Genomic DNA, 20,263 nt, shown 5'->3' with positions numbered 1-20,263 from the left:
TGATATTTGAATCAAGTTTCAGCCAAAAAGTCACATAAAAATAGTACTCACTTTTTCTTTAGTCTTCTGTCCTTTTCTGCTTGTGTTCCAAGTTTTCCTAATCCCAGAGATTCCTGAGCTGCTGCCTCTGTTTCCATGTAACCTCCTGGAAAATAAAACAAACAAAACCCCCACCATATTTTCCTTTCTCTTGCTTCCTGTTGTTCCCCTCCTCAAGCCTTCAATTCCCCTCCCACCCGCCATCATCATCTATATTTGCTTCCTTAAGATGTGACATCTGGTGTTTGTGGAGAACATCTATCACCTGCAGAAGTAAATTCTGACAAGAATTTACAACATGGGAAAGAGTAGTAGAGGGAAAAAAATGTTTTCCCCTCCTTGTGTTTAGCAAAAATGTATGACAAGAGCAGCCTTATCTCCTTTGTCTATTTTTCTTTTTTTCCTAAGGCTCAGTCTCATGGTGCTAAGTAAGCAATGCTCTCACCAATTTTTAATCTTAGTTGAGAAATGTACATATGAAATTGCATTCTCTAGAACTATCTCTCTACTGTTGCCATAACACAGCATCACCTAATGCAGTAGAACTAAAGTCTTTATTTTGCTTTCATAGAGAGTCTTAGATGTCATTATCCTTGCAAACTCCCAGAGATGACAGAAAGAATCTGTCAAAGAAGTAAAGAGCCTCCTACATCTCCCTGGAGGTGTCTTGTAGGCACCTAAATCCTGTCAAAGTCAAGGGAACTTGAATAACTTACACAGAGTGATGAAGGAAGCTTGCAGTAAGCAAGGATATGTGGAGCAAAATAAAATAATTTTATAAACTAAGGGCATGACTGGTACGATCCACATGGCCACTGACATGACTTTCCTAGTGCAGAAGTGGAAAATGGTCTGACTTAATCACTGCCCTGATTCAAGAGGAGGGAATCTGCTCATAGGGCTCAGTGCAGTCTCCTGGCTCTGGCTTCACAGCGTCCTCTCACTCCCACTTGTGTGCACAGACAGAGGCACTGCAGCACTTCTTTGAAGGTTGCCTTTCTTCTGTGCTCCAGTTCAGAAGGTGGGGAACTGGCACAAGAAAGAAGGCAACGGTGTGGTAAAATGTTGGTGCTTGACTCCATTTAACATAACTATTTCTTAGTTCACAGCTAATGGAGATAGCGAACAATTGTATAGTGTACACTGGCATAATAAAAAAGAAAAAAATAAAATATTTCTGTTCTGATATGTTGATTTTAATAATAAAATAATTCATAAATGTTATGTTCTGAATTAGTACCACAGCCTTTTACAAATCAGATTTACATGTACCTCAACAAGTGAGAACAAAATCTACTACTGCATCATGTCTATGACAAACTCAGAAAAGCTTGGGTTTAAGTTGCTCTTTTAAAGCAGATGCTGTTCTAACACTCCTGTTTGTCTAGACAGATTTTTACTTTATTAAAAGAGGACACTACTTCTACAAGTCTCACAATGAGAATGATGCAAATGCATCTCACAAATGCAGAAAACATGAACATATACTTTTCTTTACTTCATTTGCCTATCCAAGTCTTACAGAATCTCATTAAATGCTTTTTGCTCACTCTGGATTACATTTTTCATTCAGCAATCAATCAAAATACCACACCTTTCTTGAGATAGCAGCTCTCAGTATGTTGCATAGAGATGGGATGAGGGTTTATTTCAAGTTGGAGATTAGTTGGGGAAATAATGTATTTCTCCATTCTCCATTCTCTCCATCTGGCTTTTGAATAACTGAGGGTACCTTGTATTGGATGTAGCCACTATAAATGTTTCCTAACAAGCTGACCTTTCCATTTGCCATGCAGATCAGCTTGCTCGGGCACCTCTTAAAATGCCTGGAATATATTATTTGGTTTTGGGTCTAGAACATTTAAAATGTAACATGAGAAGAATACACAAGTGTCTAATGTGTCCGTCAAGTGACAGAAGACTGGAAAAGAAGGAAAGAAGGAAAAAAAATGCACTTGAGCTCCCTGCGGCATTCATTTTTCCTTCTCCAAAAACTTAGAGAAAACAACGAATCTAGAAATCTTGAATCTTGATTCAAGAAAAGATCTCCTAAGGCATGAATTTGGCATGGAGCAATAATGCTAACGGTTTAGCAGAGAAGGTAAAATTATCAAATAATAAAATTCTGGCAAGTTTAGGAGTTGAATACTTTCAGGGTTTTGCAAGGAACACAGAGCAAGGAAATATTTTGGGTAATAGCATAGCTCTGTTGAACTTAGTAATACAAGTATGCAGGTTTCAATACTGTCTTAAATAAGAGTATATAAATATGTGTTTTTGAAGAAAAGGTATTTTCCATATTAAAAAACATAAGAATATGTCTATATTAAATGAGAGTGTTTGATTTAAGCAAGGAAATTAATTACCTTCTTTTATTGATTTTGCAATATAAATTTAGGGTATGAAAGCCATACAAATATTTTGCAGGGCTGTAGTGATAGGACTTGCTATATAAATTTCTGTGATGTAGTGTCTTACCATTAATAGAACTCCTAATCATACGGCTGCACAGATAACACATCTGTTGTGAAAATGAGCCAAGTACTACCTTGACAGCTCTTTTAAAAATTTCATTTTTGCAGCTCAGGATATTGTATGATTCTATGATACTGCCATTGAATGAAAGTGACCACTCAATAAATACTTTTCTTTTGATATGTTAAAAATTAAGATGAGAAAAACAACCTGCAATTCAGCTGCTCAATGTCTTTTTAATTTCTGAAAAATATTTTCCTCCTACCTTTTGGTTAGGTAAGTCTTAACTGCACATTTTATACATGCTATTAAATCTAGTTTGCTTAAATAAAATCTGCATTATATCAAAATTTTGCTCTTAAATTAAGGAATGGAAGTCACAAAAATTTCATATAATTGTAAATTACTAATATCTTTTAGCAATTTCTTGATCTACTATGGGGAATTACAGACGGACTTTATCAAATTCAATACATGTATTATTAATCATGGTGGGTTTTAGGAAACTAATCCTTTGCCAGATTTCATTGCTCCTGAGATAGTCTTTGAAACTTGTTATTTCATTTTTGTTCCACATTCCAAAGAACTGCAGGGAAGACTAATACATTTATTGCACCTTTGTCCTCTATGTTCCTGACTTACTGAGAAATTACAGATTATTATGTGTAAAAAGGGTTATGTGGAATGCAAATGTGAATTAATAAAGTCTAACTTTAGATGCAGTCTAAAGTTATAAAATTAGCCATCAATGCAGATGATGGCATACAGATGTATTTCAAAGAGTCGTTTATAGATTCTCATTTAAAAGACTGAATAAATCAGTTTTATTCTTTCCATAGTGAAAAAAAAAAAATGGGGCATTCAGATTGCAATTAGAGATTAGGTAGGGTTTTTTTTCAAGAACACATGGTTTTCACAGGCAGAGAGGAGAAAGGTTGGAGTACAAATGAAGAATATTCAGTTTTCCAGTTTTACTCCGATACTTGGACCTTAGTACTATCTTTTAAAAATTCTGTACTATTTTATCAATGGATCTGTTAGTTGTGATGAGGACACATTGCAATAAAAATGTAGGGTTTTAATTTCAGGCTTATGCTTCCTCTTAAGTGTTTACTGCAAGACCTTAAAATTCTTTTACAAATGTGACATGGTCACCATGGCAGTAAAATTTAGTGCCTCACAAATTATGTTACATCTGCATGACTAGGAAAGAGCCAGTATTTCAATTTTATTGACACTTTCATTACAATTTGATACTTGTGTTGGCATGTATCCTTATGGACATATCTTATAGAAATAGGCAGAGGAATTTTTTTTCTATGAATGAATTAATATGAATAGTCTCAGCAAGGGAAATGGGCAGAAGAAGTAGGAGGAAAGCTAAGCATTGCTGTGAGCAACATAACTGTAAAAAGAAATTGTTATCCTGAGGATATTCAGCTATAGGCACTAGAGGGCATCTATTGACACACTGAAATCTGAAAAGCAGCTACACTTTGTTAGAAGGACCTTCTGTATGATATAGGTACACTACTTACAGCCATTTATTGCTTATTAACTTCTCACCTCTTTATGTGGTTATTCAAAAATGCAGTGTTACTATTTCTACTCTAATTCAACAGACTATTGAAGCACCAGGTTCAGTGAAGATGACTCCAGTAATTTGTGTCCGAACTCTCCTTTCATTTACATTACAGTCATGGCAAACTCTTGACAAGTATAATTGCAGATAACAATGAAATTCAATGGGAAAGTTGTGCCAGGCAAAACAGAAAAATGAGTGAATTGGAAACTGAACAAAAAAGCAAAATTAAAAATGGGAAAATGGCAGTGAAATGGTGACCTTAGCTTGTTACCACTAAGTCCTTACTGAGCTGTCCAAGTCGAGCCTTCTCTTTTTTACCGAACAATCGTCCTATTGAAGACTTGATTCCTTTCTTCTTGGGAGCTTTGTGCAGAGAGTCCTGACTGCTGCTGACACTGCCAAGACCAATGCTTTCAGGCTCCAGTGAAGCAGGCAAACTACTGCAAAATGACAATAAAGAAATAGAATAGATAACATGTCAACATTTTTGTTTTCTTCTGAGTAGCTCTGCAAATAAATTAATTTATTATAATTTAGTAATGATCTCCCAACAAGTGAAACAATCACATCTTTATATTATTTGGTATCCTATAGAGCAACATAAAATCACACTGTCTCTGTTAGGCAAGGCTGAAAATAAGTATTTTTACTTTGCTAAGAACAATTTATGAAAACTACAGTAGTCAGCATTCTGATTTTATTTCTTGGATTTGTAGCATTGCTACTCCCAGTAGTCATTAAAACTGTACCTCAAACCAGAAATAACCAGTGTGTACTTTAGCATTGATAAACATTTTCAGGGTCATTGCAATAGACATTGGGTAAGATTTTTTTTCTCTTATGACTTGAGAAACAAGAAGAAATCAGGTCGTTTTGGAGCAGTTAAACAACACAATTTGAAAACAGTAATACGTGGTAAACTGTGAAGTGCTGCTCCACATTACAGGTATCTTACCTTCTGGCATCATTGTGGTATGAAGAAGGAAGGGTATGAGTCATCCTGATGGCTCTGGGTGTTGGAGGAGGAGAAGTTTCACATTTGATTGTGGCTTTATCTTCACGCCCATCTTCTTCCACTACTGCAATCTGGGGAAGAGAGACTCCAATGAGAGCATATTAGCTTTTCCAGAACATTTCAACACATGTTGCATGGAATTTTCAGTGGACTGAAGCATGTAAGATTTCAAGTGCAATTTGTTTAGCAAATTGTAAGGGTTCTTTTTTTTGAAATATGCTATTGGGAAAAACAATTGCCTAAGCATGGTAGCTTAAGACACATATTTGAAAGGAATGAGACTATGCTTGTTAAAGAACTTCATTCCTTTTATGCTGAAGAGGCTGGGGAAGGTCTAAACATGAAGACAATCTTAGCAGTAAGTAGGTTCCTTGCATTAAACAGGATTATTCAAGTTAACTAAATTTCTCAAGGATGTAAGAGAGAAGATGGATACTGGCATAAACATAACAACTCTCTACACACTGTGTTACCAGAATAGTCAGTGTGTTTGACAGTAAGCATGGACAAAAAGGCATTTTGTCAGAGCATATAATGGTTTATCTTAAATGCCATCTTCTGTCATGGTATTTCATTATCAGTTCCAGTTTTGTAAACAACTTCAGTAAGAAGAATGGCTGAAATACATTTGAAGGTAATTCTTTTATGTCCATACTTAGTTTAAAACTAAGTATTTCTTCAAGTTTGTGCTGTTGAGGCCGTTACTCCAATATATCATTTGTGGGCTTTGATTCTGTGGCTTAGCTGTGATTCCTGGAAGCCTTTACAGATAGGTTTAAAATGATCATGTTCAGGCATTGAATGAAAACGAGAGGAGGGGATGCAGTTGCTGGTAACAGACCCCAGCAAATATTTAGTTATCTAAATAACAGAGGGATATGATAAATCTACTTTCACAAACTTAAAAAACCCCAATATCATACCTTTCTCCGATGCTTCCTTAGGTCACTTGGCTTAGATTGGTAATAAAAGCAGAAACAACAAAAGATAACTATTAATAAATATTGTTGAAGCATAAAAAGTACCACACATATGTTGTTCTCACAATTATGAAGTGGAAGGAAAGATTAATTTATCACTGTCCTTGTATACTAATTATACACTTGATGTAATAACGTAAAATAACCCCAGAAAAAGATGTCATTCTGGGAAAGTAGGTTTGGGTATTTTTCCTAAAGTTAGAACTCTCCTTCAATTTCATAAACTTAGAAAAGAATTGGACATTTCAAGCCTAAGTAGCACATTCTATTTTTTGAGTTTTCATATAAGTACTTACATTATCCCCAACAGAGATATTTTTTAGAAGTCTTATCAAATATTACAAATATATTGGTGCCCCACCAAGTAATACCACAAAATATCATCACCAAATACCATGCCTGAAAAAATGACAGGCATTTTCAGGAAATTAATACATAATCACTTCTCTTCTGCAGTATTACTTGACAGCAGCAGGCTGGTTAAATGGGTCTTTTTCAACCCCCTTTGCATTTTTATTTTTTGTAGATATGTCATTCATTTAAGGAAAGCTGAACATACACTGAAGAATTTATTTACTGCATGGACCTGGGCTCATGAGTGGAAACTCGTAGTCCTGCTTCTCCAGCCAACCATCACAGGGTCATTTGGCAATTTGGGCTCCAGAGATCACACTTCTACAAACCTCTTCCCAGCTCAAAGTTGCAGTTAGAGGATGTCTGACAGACTTGTGTCTGTTCCCAGCCAGCAAGGAAGTGATATTGCACACGGAACTCCTGCTGAAACAGTGCAGGGCAGAAGTGTCCTGAAATGTTTGATGAAAGTGAGCAAAGCTGTGGGCTGCGCTGCTGAACACTCTATGGGTGGATGCCTCTACTGTTTATGGTAAGTTAAGAGCCCAGCTACAAGTCAGACAAGTCCATCTGAATTTTAGCACAGTTAGAGCTGGATGCCAGTGAGACCATGGCAACCTGAATTGCATAGGATATGCTGTCATTTCGTGTTTGAATCTGATGAATCTATTGACCCAAAACTACAGTTTTGAAATCCAAGCAGGCAGTGCAGGTGTCTGCTGGTACTGGGGCAGTTCAACCACTCCCATTTACCCGCAGCCAAACTGCTTACTTGGAACAGCTGGGGACAGGCAACCAGACCATGCACTTGGGAAGGTGCTGCCTTGGTGAAATAGGTGGCAGGCAGCACAGCAGCCTGCACACTCACCTCCTCCCCAATGACCTATGCAACCAATATTTTAGTTTTTGCTGTTCAGCAGTGGGAACTGGGGCAGCAAAGTTATGACTGCCTGCCCAGACCTTCTCCCTGCTGACCTCATACTAAACTGGGAGGAGCAGAGGTAGGTATGGGTAGTTGTCAGTTCCCAGGAAAAGGGAATACTTGGCTAGAAGATCATCAACAAGAGCTCCTACTCCCAGACTTCATTTCTAGCTGCTCTTAGCAACCTTTTCTCTTGGCAAGAGCTCCACAGAGAATCAGTGCTACTGCTTCCCAGGAATGGACCACAAGGGGACATTGGTGACATTATCAGAGAAAACCAAATAAAAATGGCCTTATGCATACTCTATTCTATTCCCTGTATGAGATCAGCAGAGTGGGCTGCTATGATTCTCTGCTAGTATTTAAAGGGATTAATTCACCCCAACTCCAAACTGGTTTATAGCCCACACTGAACACTGAACCCTGCATCTGTACTCAGATTAGTGTTCGAGCTGTACAACCACAGATATGTTGATGCATGCCATCTTCAGATATTTGACACATGTACTTATTCTTTTTGTCTAGGATCAAAATAAAATCCCCTTCCAAATTGATCCAGACATTTTTGAATGTGTCTTCAAAGATACAGCAAGGTTAGAAATTACTTGCACAGTAATTTTATGGTGGCTTGATGTCTATGTGTGAGCTACTTGTAATACTGAAATATATCAGTTAAATGAATTACTGGAAACCAAAGAACTTATTTCATTGTGCATGATATATGGTCATGAGAAAGCATAAAAGTTCTGCAAGTATAAAAGAGTACACCAAATATAAAAGTATATCCAAATGATCACATATAAGAAGTTGTAGAATGTCTTAACATCTTCTAGACACTTCCTGGAAATTTAAACTCGGCAATAGTTCCACAGACTATTGTGTAATAACTGTATCACTTAAGAACTTTCCAGTAGTAAACATTTTTTACATACAAGTCATTCTAGTGATCAGTTCTGTTTCTTATTAATTCCATAACCTGTGTGCTGAAGGCCCTCACTAATCCTATCACTATCTCCCTAGTGAATCATGCAATGCTCAAAACTACTATAACAAACCCCAAAGACACCAAATGTCCATATTCTAGAGAATTTGCTATTTGTATGGATGATAAAGAGGTGAATGAAGAATTAGAGAGATGAGTCAGTCATACAGTGAAAAGATTAAGTACTTAATACAAGAAAAATCACATAACCACTGTCATACTAAGGTTTCTTACCAGTGTCATAACCCCCATTCTGTCCATCTCCCTGGCTGGACTGCGAGGGGTGAGTTTGGGAGTTGAGTGTCCACTGGGAGGAGATGAGCTTGCGAGTGATGATGCTGTCACTGAGCCAGTAATAGAGGTACCTTGGTGGACTCTGGCTAGATTTAAGCCTTCCAGACTCACACTGGCCACTCTGTTCTCTATCTCTTCAGCACGCAATTCTGTCGACTCTTTCTCTTCCTGGATTAACCTTATTAAGTAAAAGAAGAAAACTCTTGTTGCATTTGTCTCTTCATAGAACAAAACTAGAAACCATTTCATTTCAAATGAGATTTGAAAGTAAGAGCAAACAAAGATGAATATCATGGATAACTAAACAATATCCTTTTCCAACATTATTTTCCTAATCACCAGTTATCAAGATATTTTTCTCAACTCTTCCATCCCCAAAGCCTGTTTGAAGAATGTGTCCAACAGCAAGGTTTGGTGTATGACATTTCAGAAATACTGGTTCCTTTGCAAAGGAGCTAGAATTACATGGCGGGGGGGGTGGGGATAATAATCCGATAAACCACAGATAACTAATGCAAGCTTACGTTGGCTTCATCTGATTATCTTTCACTAAATCACAAAGTTAAGAGTCAAATGAAATTGGGCCTTTAAGAAGGAAATTGCTAAAGTAATCCATATTAATAAAACAAGAGAACACACAAAACAAATTGTCTGGTTTACTTCTACAATTTGATGAAAAAATGATAGCTGTTTCTGAAACGCTGTGTTTTTAAGTGAATTTCAATAAAAGCATAATATATTGAAAATAGAAACCTAAAAACTCCCGTGCTGTGATAAATCTTCTTCCCTAACATCCATTTCAGAATTTGTATAAAATGTCTACTGTTCGTTTTGAAATAATGCATGGAAGAAATTTAAAGGCCAATAATATTTTGAAAGGGAATTATAACAGTGTTTTTCATTTTAGTAATCTAAATCCTGAATCATCTTGTATAATACAATAAGAGGCAAAATACTTTTTTAATCTCTTCTGATAGCTCAAAAAATTTGATAAACCCTTATAGCGTTTGTCAATTAGAAAAAAAAAACAAAAGAAAACATGAAATGCAGTACAATTTATAAGTCTATCTTTGTATAATGATTTTCCTGAACCATATAAAAAAATTGCAAAATTACATACCTGGTCCTTTAATATAGTTGCTATGATAAAAAAAGCCTATACTTCAGTGCAAGATTAGCAGCTGAGGAAATAAACTACTCTCAGCAGACTTCCAGTAAAAATGGCTGTATAAAAAGGGAACCCTTGCTTCCTTTTTGAGGTAAAACTGTACTTAACATCTGAGTCAAGATGTTGGGTTAAGTATAACAGTGATGTGATTCAGGGTGGCACAAATAAATATCCCACTATGTCACCTAGAAATACTGTTCCTTGTGAAAACCCTTTACTGTATTACTTGTTAAACTGACAAAAGACTACTATTGTTTAAAAACAAATATAAATGTTGCATTTACAGCTTCCTCAACTAGTCATAGTGCAGACTTCTTTGTAATGACAGAAAATATGGATAAGGTTCTTTCTTTCATGTACAGTAATTTCACGACTATAAGCCGCACCATTTTGACTAAAATTTTGGTCCGAACCCAGAACTACGGCTTATATATGGACAAAGAGCAAAAAGTTGCTGGTTTAGTTTGGAGGACAGGTGTCTGCTGAGAAAGGCAGGAGCTTCTCTTTGAAATGGAGAATGTAAACCCCCTCCCTCCAAATTATTATAATTTTGAAATCAAGGGGCTTTCAGGCAAAAATATGGGAATTAGGAATAGCAATTCTTTTCTAGGGAAATTAAAATAGAAATACAGTACTACAAAGAAACAAACTCCAAACCCTGACAAAGTCAGAGTACAACCTGACATCCCATCAGGCAGGGTGTTGGTAGCAGTCCCATTAAATGGTGGCTGCATCCTCCTGCAGTGACAGATGTGATTCAGTTGAAGCAGTGCTCCTGTCGAAGGTGCAGTTTCCATCCGGAGGTCCAGTGGTGATGTGGAGAAATCCGGTTTTCCTCTGGAGTCCAGTGGAGAAAGCGACTACCTTAGTGTCTCAAAACCTTTGTTTTTATCTTGGTAAGAAATGTTGGGCTCTTCTCCCTGGCTGGAGCAACTTCCAATGGGATGCAGTAATTTTATCAGTCACACAGTGGGGCTCAATGGGCCATTAGCAGAAAATGACTGGCTGGAGGAAGGACGGGTTGTGAAAAGATAAAGAACAATGCCCTGCCTGGTTTCAATGGATGGCCCATTAGCAGAATATCTGCTGTTGAGATAAGGATCACTGTCCCCACCCTCAACAGATGGTGATAGAATAGATACCTTTTATCACACTCTGTATTGTAATGTGTAGCTTATAATCAGGTGCGGCTTATATATGGACGAAGAATGAAAAGTTGCTGTCACCTGGAGTGCGGCTTATAATTGTGAAATTACTGTACTCTGTTTTAAGGAGATTTACCATCCCAACACCAAAGTATCTCTTTGACTCTGTGTCTTGACAGGTGTAGGAAAAGGTGTGAGAAAACAGTGTAATCCTATTTGAACAAACACATTCTGGGACAGCAAAAATTGCAAAGCTCTAGATTTATAATAAAAGTTTTTCCCAGAACAGAAAAATTACTGAAATTCAATATATTCCAACAGAGTTCTCTCTTTAAAGTTACCTTGATCAGAGAATGATTATCTTTCACCAAATCAGTCTGTCTTGTTGTGATTGTATTTCTAACCACATTATTTCTGTTTCTAGTATCACTAGAAAGTCCCTTACACATTTACTAACGTTTCCTTTATCTCCTTCTTGGAAAACAATCACTAATGAGATTGTTTCACTAATATACCAAGTTTTTTTTAAAGCTACCATTAGTGAAAAACATGCAAGAATACTTTAAGATTAAAATATGGTTTCATTTATAAAAATCACTTAATTAAAACATGTCATTTGATTCTCTACCACTCCATTAAATTTGCACAGATATTAGTAAGATGTATTCTATTCATTACCCATTTCCAAGCACTATAATCCAACTTGGAGCATGAAAAATCATATTCTGTGTCTACAGAGAAAATCAAAACCATGTCTTAGAAAATATGGCTTATATGGCTTATATAGATTTAACATAGTTGCCAGTCGAAAACATGAAGAACACTGAAATAAAATATATCCGATAGGAAGTTGTTACTGAACAAGTAGAGTCATAGGTAACACTGAAAAAGGACTTGAAAAAAGGACTGTGAACAGTAATCTGTGAAATCTGCCATGTGTTCGCCTCTTCTAACTTACTTCTCTTCAACTGGCCAACAGTTCTTCACTTGGAAAGTTTTTTGAAATAAATTTTTGTGGTTAGGAAAGAAAGACTCAGTTGTTGTCTTCACACAATCAATACTCTCCTCTGGAAGGCAGACACATTATCAATCCACTAAATGAACAAGTTATTCCCTAACTCCCATGAATGGTCTCTGAACTCAAGCACTAAAGGAAGCTTGAAGCTGTAACCTAAGTGGAACGCAGCTGGTTCAAGCAACATACCTGATTTCTTTATTGATTGCATCTAGCTGCTCCTGAAGCATCATGGCCAGAGTCTGGGCATCGGAATGGCCACTTGGTGACAGTAGGTCCATGGAGCTGAACAGTGTTTCTCTATCATCATCATCGATGTCCGACATCTCAGTGTCGCTCTCAAATGGATGGCTGCTCAGAACACCGATCTGCTGTGTCCTATTCCACTCGTGATCGCCAAGTGATTTCACCTGAGACGGAATTCGGACATACATGGTTTATGTCAGAGAAAACTACAAAGTCAAACTTCAAAGAAAAAAAAAAAAAGGGAAAGGAAAGCAACTAACGCTGCAAAATACTTAATTTTTAGTCCTCCATTAATGCTCTCACTACTACAGCAAATAGCATGAAGTATTTTCACATAATCATAATCTAGGTACACAATTACTACAGGAAAAATTTATGCAGAAAAACACTCTGGAAAGAAAAATAATGAAGTATGTTTCAACTCTGATGTCTAAACGGCAACATTTTTTGCTGTCATTCTGTACAACAATTCCCTGATCAGGTATGGAAGAAACCCTGCTCTCTGGGTTGGGTTTTCTTGTTTGGTGGGTTGTTTTTACTGCTGTTGTTTTCTTCCTGGAAGAAAACTCCACAAACTATAAGCTTAGCATAAACCACAACTACATTCTCTTATCAGAGAATATACGAGAAGAAATTGGGGATTAACCTTTGGTTCATCTCTGCGTACTCCCATCCGGCCTCTCCTAGGTCGCCTTATCACTTTAGTTGACCGATAGTCAGACTGGCTATCAACCAGTGAGCCCACTGAGTACCTCAGCTCTGTTGATGTGTCCAGATGAGGTCTGTAAACAGAATTACATAAGTGGACTGAGAGAGTAATAGGAATAGCAACAACAATCCAATGACTTTCAGTCTAGCAACATAGATTCCTTTTTTCAAACAAACCTCTATGTATCACATAATAAATGCAAAAACCACTTCACAAAATGTAATTTAAAAGTGAAAAATTGAAATAATCGCATGATAAAATTTAGGGAGAAACCAAATAATAAAACCTCTGATTTTTTAAAATGAAACCTATGCATAGAAAAACTTATCATCCAAAACTTTAACAAGACAAAGCACATTTCAGGATAATTAGAACTGACAGCTGAATGTATTATCCTGTATATTCATAAATATGCCTGAGGTTACTCTCAGCATGTTACATGTTCATGAATGAGCATATTGATTAAAGTTTTCCTGCTGTAAGTCTGTGCTCTACATTATGAAAATATTAGTAAACTGACCTATCACATTTAACATTGTTTAGGAATTACTAATCTTTATTTTATGACACTTTCAGTGCTTTAAGCACCAATTTTTCCTACAGCCTTACTAAGTCTTGAGATATTTCAGTGAGGCTTATGCAGGATTACTTCAGCATCACTTCTTGTTTGCAAGCAGTGGTTCCTGACCTCTTTTTCCTTAGCCAAACAGTAGCACCAAAAGTTCACTGCATGGTACAATAAGAGCATCCTAACCATGGGCTGTGGAACCAAGGTGGAAGAGCAAAGGCTCCATGCACCATTTGAGAATTCAACCTCAGAAGTAGACACCTAAACAATTTGTTTCCTAACACACCAGCAATCTCTACATAAAAATATATGAGTAACATGATCACAGTAAAAAAATGAAATGCAACAAAAAAACCCCCATACAGCAGTGACTATTTTTATCTTCTATGTACAGTAATTGTCTCAATAGAACTTTGTTCTCATAATCAATAATATTTGGCAGTTGTGAGGCAAGTGGGCAGGAAAAAAGAAAGAGACGAGGTTCCAGTCCAGCTGTAGATATTCATCTACTGATCAGCTTCATTATTTTCCTGAAAGCACAAACTCCAGCCAATGCAGAATTGAATACAGGCTGAGAATGGGAAGTATTTAATGCTCAGAGCTTGCTGTGCCTGAGAGAGCTGGGAGCTTCATGAGGTGAGTTTACATAAGGAAGAGTATACTATTTAGTGGAACCTGCTGAATTCCCAAGATATTTAGATAGCTTATCAAGTTCAAACAGCCCTTTGACAAGGGCTAATCAGTTCCTGTTTACGGAGCACAAGCTAATGATACTCATCTAGCCAGCAAGAAAAGGTGCTGTTCACCAAGGATGGTTGGTCCAAAATCAAAACTGCCGTTGCAGCAGCTCAGTAGCCTGTGGCCCTGCAAGCACTTTCAAGAAAAACGTGTTGTGTGCCTGTAGTCACATTCCTGAGGGAGCAAAAATTCAAACAGTTAAAAGCATCACATTCTGAATTTCACTACGTTACCCTTCTCTACCTATAGAAAAATATTATTCCAAGAAATAATAAAAGGTTGAGGGATAAACCATGTCCAGGTACTGAGCAAGATGTCTGAGGACATCAATGGGCAGGCAACAGCTGAAAAGAAACAACCTATTGAACAAGAGTAACTTCAGATAAATACAGCGCTCCCAGTTTTGTCTTGGCAGGTGTGCTGACAGGTTTTAAAAACTAACATGTTGCTTGTTATGAAAACAGCACATGGCACACAATTATCAAAAAGCAACAATTTAATTTCAAGGGACACTTTCAAGCAAGAAGGACTTTCTAAAATGATAAAATCTTTTCAGCTGTTAGTGGTTATTTTTATGGCATTTGTCTTGCTATTCTTCCCATATTGATTTTCCATCATAAAGAGGCACAATGTTTAATGTTTGTTTATGATGTTTTCAGGTGTCTCTGAATAATTTTTTCACACTCAGCTGAAGGTCTTTTGCTACACACTAAGTACAGCTGAATTATGCCTTGCTAATAAAGAAAAAGAAAATATATTATTTATTTATTATTTAATATATTATTTATTGAATATATTATTTATTGAATAAATACGATCACAAACACACTGAACCATTTCAGCAGGATTGTTTCTAATTTATTTTTAAGGTCTGAGAAAAAAGTTGTGTATTTGGATATATTTTTCAAAATATTTCATAATATAAAAGACTTTAATTAATCTCGTTAATATTTCAGTGCACGCTCATTCATATAAGGCCCTGTTTACCCATGAAAAAAGTGAAAAGCAATAGTAATAATAACTGCACAGACTTTATATTTAAAAAAAAATACATTACCTCATTTATATATGGTTGGAACACATCCCTGCTATAAATGCTTGCCACTTACCTTTATGCCTATTTCAACTTGAAGTGAGAAAATTTTTGTCGCAAAATATTACCTTGACATGGTGGGTTCGATTAAAGAACCAGTCCTCAATTTCATTTGATCCAGTTCAGACCTCAGTTTCTCAATTTCTTCGGCAAGTCTTTCCTGGTAATAAGAAGAGTAAGATATACTAATTTTTGGTACAAAAGACACTTATGAGATATTGTTCTCATAAATTTAAACAAGTAAGCAAAGATATACTGAACTTAACACTAACTATAATAAGAAAAGGAAGCTCATTTAAGTGTCACTACTGCTAATGAGATGTACTCATCAAAAGGAGGTGGTATGGCACTCTGCTGTTTTACCCTTGCCTGGAAGTGTTGGAAGGACTAGTTTGTCCTCGAGACTTATTTTTTTCCTGCTATAAAGCCAGACACAGTTCACTGTGTGACTCACCACTTTCCCTATGGAGACCAAGATTAACAGTTGGACTCAATGATCACCAAGATCATCTTTTCCACCCTACATGATTTTGTGATACTAAGGGATTGCACACTGGCCTTTATGTTTACTGACAGAAACACAGAGAGAACTGCACTTTGGATGACTCAAACTGCAGCTGCGTGTCTCACTCTTGTTGCATTGATGTGACTCTAGTATGAGGTGCTGCTGGGAAAAAAGGACAATTTGCCACAAAATTGGATTTTTGGAACTAACTTTAAAGCCCCACTATTTACAGCTACCACTAGGGATAACAGCACTGTTCCCAAATTTGACAAATAATTGTTATCTACTAATAAAGTGAAACCAAAGAATTTTAAAAGAAATTAAGAACAGACATGGGATGTAGATATAACACTTCTCTTCCTAGAGTTTAAAATGTTCAGTATTGAAAGAGGCTAGGAAGGATAAGGATCTTCTATATCTATAAATAATGTATCTATAAATATTATATATCAGTTTCAGTGATTATTATTTCTGAATTATTAATATATAATTACTGAAATAGTATTAGAGTATTTTCAAAATATCTTGATTGAACAGAATTACTGAGATGACTGATACTCTATTGGTAAGACTTGCCAGTTACTTAGAGATTATTAGTATCTGATGTTAAGTCCATCTATTTGAAATGGCTTCATCAGTTTCTTCATCAAAGTGTAAAAAATAATGCCTTCAAAGAGGGACACTTAGAAGCTCTAGGATCAGAACATGTAGTGACAGGACAAGAGAAAATGGCTTTAAAATGAAAGAGGGTAGGTTTTGGATATCAGGAAGAAATTCTTTATGGTGATGATGCCGAGGCACAGAAAGAGGTTGTTTTTTGGGTACATTAATCTTGCTACCTTTCTCTACAGGTTACATAAATGTAGATGAAAATATATTTATTTAACAGATACTTATTTTGTTATTTTTCTCAAAGGTCTTAATTTTTGATGCCATATGATACATTTATATTAGTAAGGAATTGAGCTATATTTTTAAAATTCTATACAATTTCTTTTACAGGGATTTAATATGTTGCAAAAACACTTCTGTGAATCTGAATGCAAATACATTTGTGTATCCTACTGCACTCAAGGCAGGAATAACTTCAAAGGAAAATCCTGGTATCGGGGATTGGAAGAAAATTTTATAACCCATTTGACTGATTCACTAAACAGCATTAGGAGTTAATTTGCAAGGAATGAAGAAAGGTCACTTTCAGCTATATTTAGCATAATGCCACTGCACTTGTTAAGAAGAATTGCATCAAATAAAAAAATTACATTCTTCACTATGAAAGCGCGACCAGTTATGCACGCATCTCTGTTAAATAAGACTTTTTCAGAAATAAAACTCCAAAGCCAGTGAAATCAATATGAATTTTGGTATTGACTTCCTGAGGCTAGGACATCAACCATGAACTTAGCTCAGAACAACAGTCAGAGACCCTCTAAGGCTATTTATTTCATCTAGGTGATTAAAGGAATTCCCATTTGTGTCAGGAAGATTTTTCATGATAGATGGATAATTAATATTCCATATACATATTTCCAAATAATAATTTCACATATTTTGATAAAAACAGATAAAATCACAGTATATTACAGAACCTTATCATGTAAGGACTCTTCCAGATTTTTCCTGAAACTTTCAGATTCTTGAATCAAAACATTCTAAAATAAAAAGAAGAAAAAATTAGAGATATGTTAATGTATCAGATATCACTACATACATGTAGAAGTTTACAAAGTTCATATATGTTAGACTTCAAAATTAAAATTCTTTAATATTTCAGTTGGATTATATACACTAATTTTTAAATGCTACAAGAATTCAAACATGTAGGAGCATGTGTCTTCTAGATTAGCAAAAACTTTGCATCTTGGTTCAGCTGAGCAACTGCCTCATTCTTACACAACCAATTCTCCCAACTTCTTTTGCTGTGTACCACATCTTGTTTCAATTATATAAACAGAAGTATATAATCTGAGAAGTTCTGAAATACCCGTCTGAAAAACACTGAAAGATATTCCACAGATCACACAGAAGGTGAATACACAGAAGAAGGAGGGATTAAAGAGGGCAAATACAAAGGTCAGTGGCTTTGAATTTTGCAGGACCACATTGTCTCATATAATGGAAAATCTGTAAATAACACTCCCTCTCCAAGGCTAGATGCTCCTTCTCCTGTGGTGACAACATTTTACTCTTCCCAGAGGAAGTGAGGTGAAATAAGCAGGTTAAAACACTGAAATGATGGTACATCTAAAACTGGTCATTCTTCTGTTCTCATCCACTTTCTCTCATCACTGCCTCATGCAGCCCATCCACACACCAGCCCTTTCCAAGGTCTTCATTAGGCTCTTGGCTGATAAACATGTGACTCAAAATATTCAGCATATTTGCAGCACTTCTGGGAAGACACTTGAGCCTACTCTTGAATTAAGTCGAATGTGTAAGTTGGACCACATTTGTGTAATATTTGGTAACACAAAATCAACATGATGCCTCCATCCTGATAAAAGTAGAACATATGGGAACTCTTTATTAAGCTAAACTTTATACTGCAGTTTGTACTGTACCTTTTCTTCAAGTGCTGCCATTCTCTCCTTCAAGTGTAGTTGCAGACGCTCGTTGGATTCTGTCAAAAGTCTGTCTACAGTATCTGATAATCTTTTGTTGTGCTCCTCATTCATTTTTTCTCTTTGCCTTGCCTTTAGTGCAGAATAGACGAGACAGATTGGTAGGGTCCAAAATTAATCAGTACAGATTTGTATCATTAAAAAATAAAAAAACCCCAAAAGGTAACTGTAACTATCTAAAAGAATTCCACAGAATGTAATTACAGTTACTGATTAATGCACATCCATTTTTGTAACAGCAGAATGTTTCCAACTCCGCAACTGGATGTAAGTTAGTGTATTAAGATGGTGAAGTAGGAAGATGCTGCCATCACTGCTACAAACAAAACATCTACAATTAGGTAGTTTTGGGTGCTGGAGTACATAATGTAGCACTATACTGGCAAATGAAAAGTGCACAAAAGCTGTTTGCAGTACACATACTCTTTGAAGTTCCTGATTCTTCTCTTCAAGTTGAGCTTCCAAGTGTCTCATACGTTCCTCAATGTTTCCATGCCTTTCTTCTGCCTGTAAAAAAATAGAGACTTTTTCTGTAATTTAGGTGTCTTTGGAATTTTTTATCTCAGTAAAGTTTAAACAAAACATAAAGCAAGCTACTACTAACTGCAAACTTAGTTTTCTGAAAATAAACTTTATTTAAACAGGCAGCTGAACAGCATTGCTTGAAATGTGTCAGCTACAAAGGCCTGTTACATCCAAGCATCAGCAGAACATTGGAGTTATTTATGAGCAATGAAATCAGCCAAATGTAACATGCAGACTGTGCATGGTTTGAACACAAACCTGCCATCGTAAAATTGTAAGCTCCTGAAGCACTGAACTGCACGATGGTTGATTATCAATTAAAAAAAAAGGCTAAAAAATGAAAACAAATTGGATGGATTCTATTCAGCAATAGAAAGTAAAGTCCAGTAGGACTACCTTCCTACGTATGGAGATCATTTCTTGTAGTTTAGCTTCCATAACATATTGATAATCATCAGATGAGGTAGAAGAGGTTGGATCAGACTAACAAGTCAAGGAAAAGGAGAGGGACAAAATTGAAAAATCAGAACTAAAGACACTGACACTGAACAGAACACAGCACAGAATGCTTAAAAGAAAAGTGTGACTGAAAATTTAATACTTTTAACTGACAGATTTTTACATGGAATAAACTACACTGATACTTGGTGAAAAAGATGCAGTTGATGTGGAGAAACTGAAAATAATGGAATGCTAAAGAAGCTATCAACCTACACATGGAAGTTCAAGGTTAGTGATGGCTGGCTGATGACACATTACTACAGAGTGGATTCAAAGCAAAACTGTCTAATCAAATGTTGGTTTTTGTTTTTTTTTTTTCTTTTTTTTTTTAAATTTCGATAAACTGAACACCAGACTGGACACTCAGAGGCCAACATCAGAAATTCCTGTATAATTCCTCTACTATTCTCTAGGAATGATTACAATGCATAAATGGGTCAGTCAGTTACACACTATGCAATGTCATGGTACATTCCCTAATTTCTAGGAAACAGAAAGAAGGCTCAAGCTTTCATATGCCATTTTAGAACAGGCTACATAAGGCCTTTCATCCAAATAAACAATAGTTTTCATCCCTTTGAAAAGGTCCACCCTGGTGGATCTCTTTGGAAGATCAAGGTCATCAGATAAAAGAAGAACCTATAAATAAAAATGGATTAATAATAATGAAAAATTACCACTGAGTATAGAAATGGTAATCCAACCAAAGGTTTATTACTATTTCTGACAGAAGCTGACCATAATTAGGTCATTTGGGGCAAAACATGAATATTCATGTTATTGTCA

General features: G+C 36.1%; 1 protein-coding gene across 13 annotated transcripts in view; it reads right to left on the bottom strand.

Moving 5' to 3' along the window:
- PPFIA2 (PTPRF interacting protein alpha 2) overlaps nucleotides 1–20,263 on the bottom strand; it is a 289,892-nt gene that overhangs the window by 35,786 nt on the left and 233,843 nt on the right. For 7 of the 13 annotated variants that reach the window (XM_033056918.2, XM_033056920.2, XM_033056919.2 and 4 more), the window contains 11 exons: nucleotides 18,875–18,958; nucleotides 18,392–18,523; nucleotides 17,420–17,482; nucleotides 15,394–15,485; nucleotides 12,864–12,999; nucleotides 12,161–12,381; nucleotides 8,584–8,821; nucleotides 6,038–6,067; nucleotides 5,055–5,185; nucleotides 4,385–4,539; nucleotides 52–145 (listed from right to left, as the gene is read on the bottom strand). In XM_033056918.2, coding sequence (XP_032912809.1) covers nucleotides 52–145; nucleotides 4,385–4,539; nucleotides 5,055–5,185; nucleotides 6,038–6,067; nucleotides 8,584–8,821; nucleotides 12,161–12,381; nucleotides 12,864–12,999; nucleotides 15,394–15,485; nucleotides 17,420–17,482; nucleotides 18,392–18,523; nucleotides 18,875–18,958 — 1,376 coding nt within the window. Of the gene's footprint in view, nucleotides 1–51; nucleotides 146–4,384; nucleotides 4,540–5,054; nucleotides 5,186–6,037; nucleotides 6,068–8,583; nucleotides 8,822–12,160; nucleotides 12,382–12,863; nucleotides 13,000–15,393; nucleotides 15,486–17,419; nucleotides 17,483–18,391; nucleotides 18,524–18,874; nucleotides 18,959–19,372; nucleotides 19,460–20,263 lie in introns of all 13 variants that reach the window. The other 6 variants (XM_033056917.2, XM_033056913.2, XM_033056914.2 and 3 more) reach the window with 1 other exon arrangement.

This window comes from Catharus ustulatus, chromosome 4 (assembly GCF_009819885.2).
Source record: "Catharus ustulatus isolate bCatUst1 chromosome 4, bCatUst1.pri.v2, whole genome shotgun sequence".
NCBI lineage: Eukaryota > Metazoa > Chordata > Aves > Passeriformes > Turdidae > Catharus > Catharus ustulatus.
Note: the sequence above shows the minus strand (reverse complement) of the source record. Positions and strands in the feature narration are given on the sequence as shown.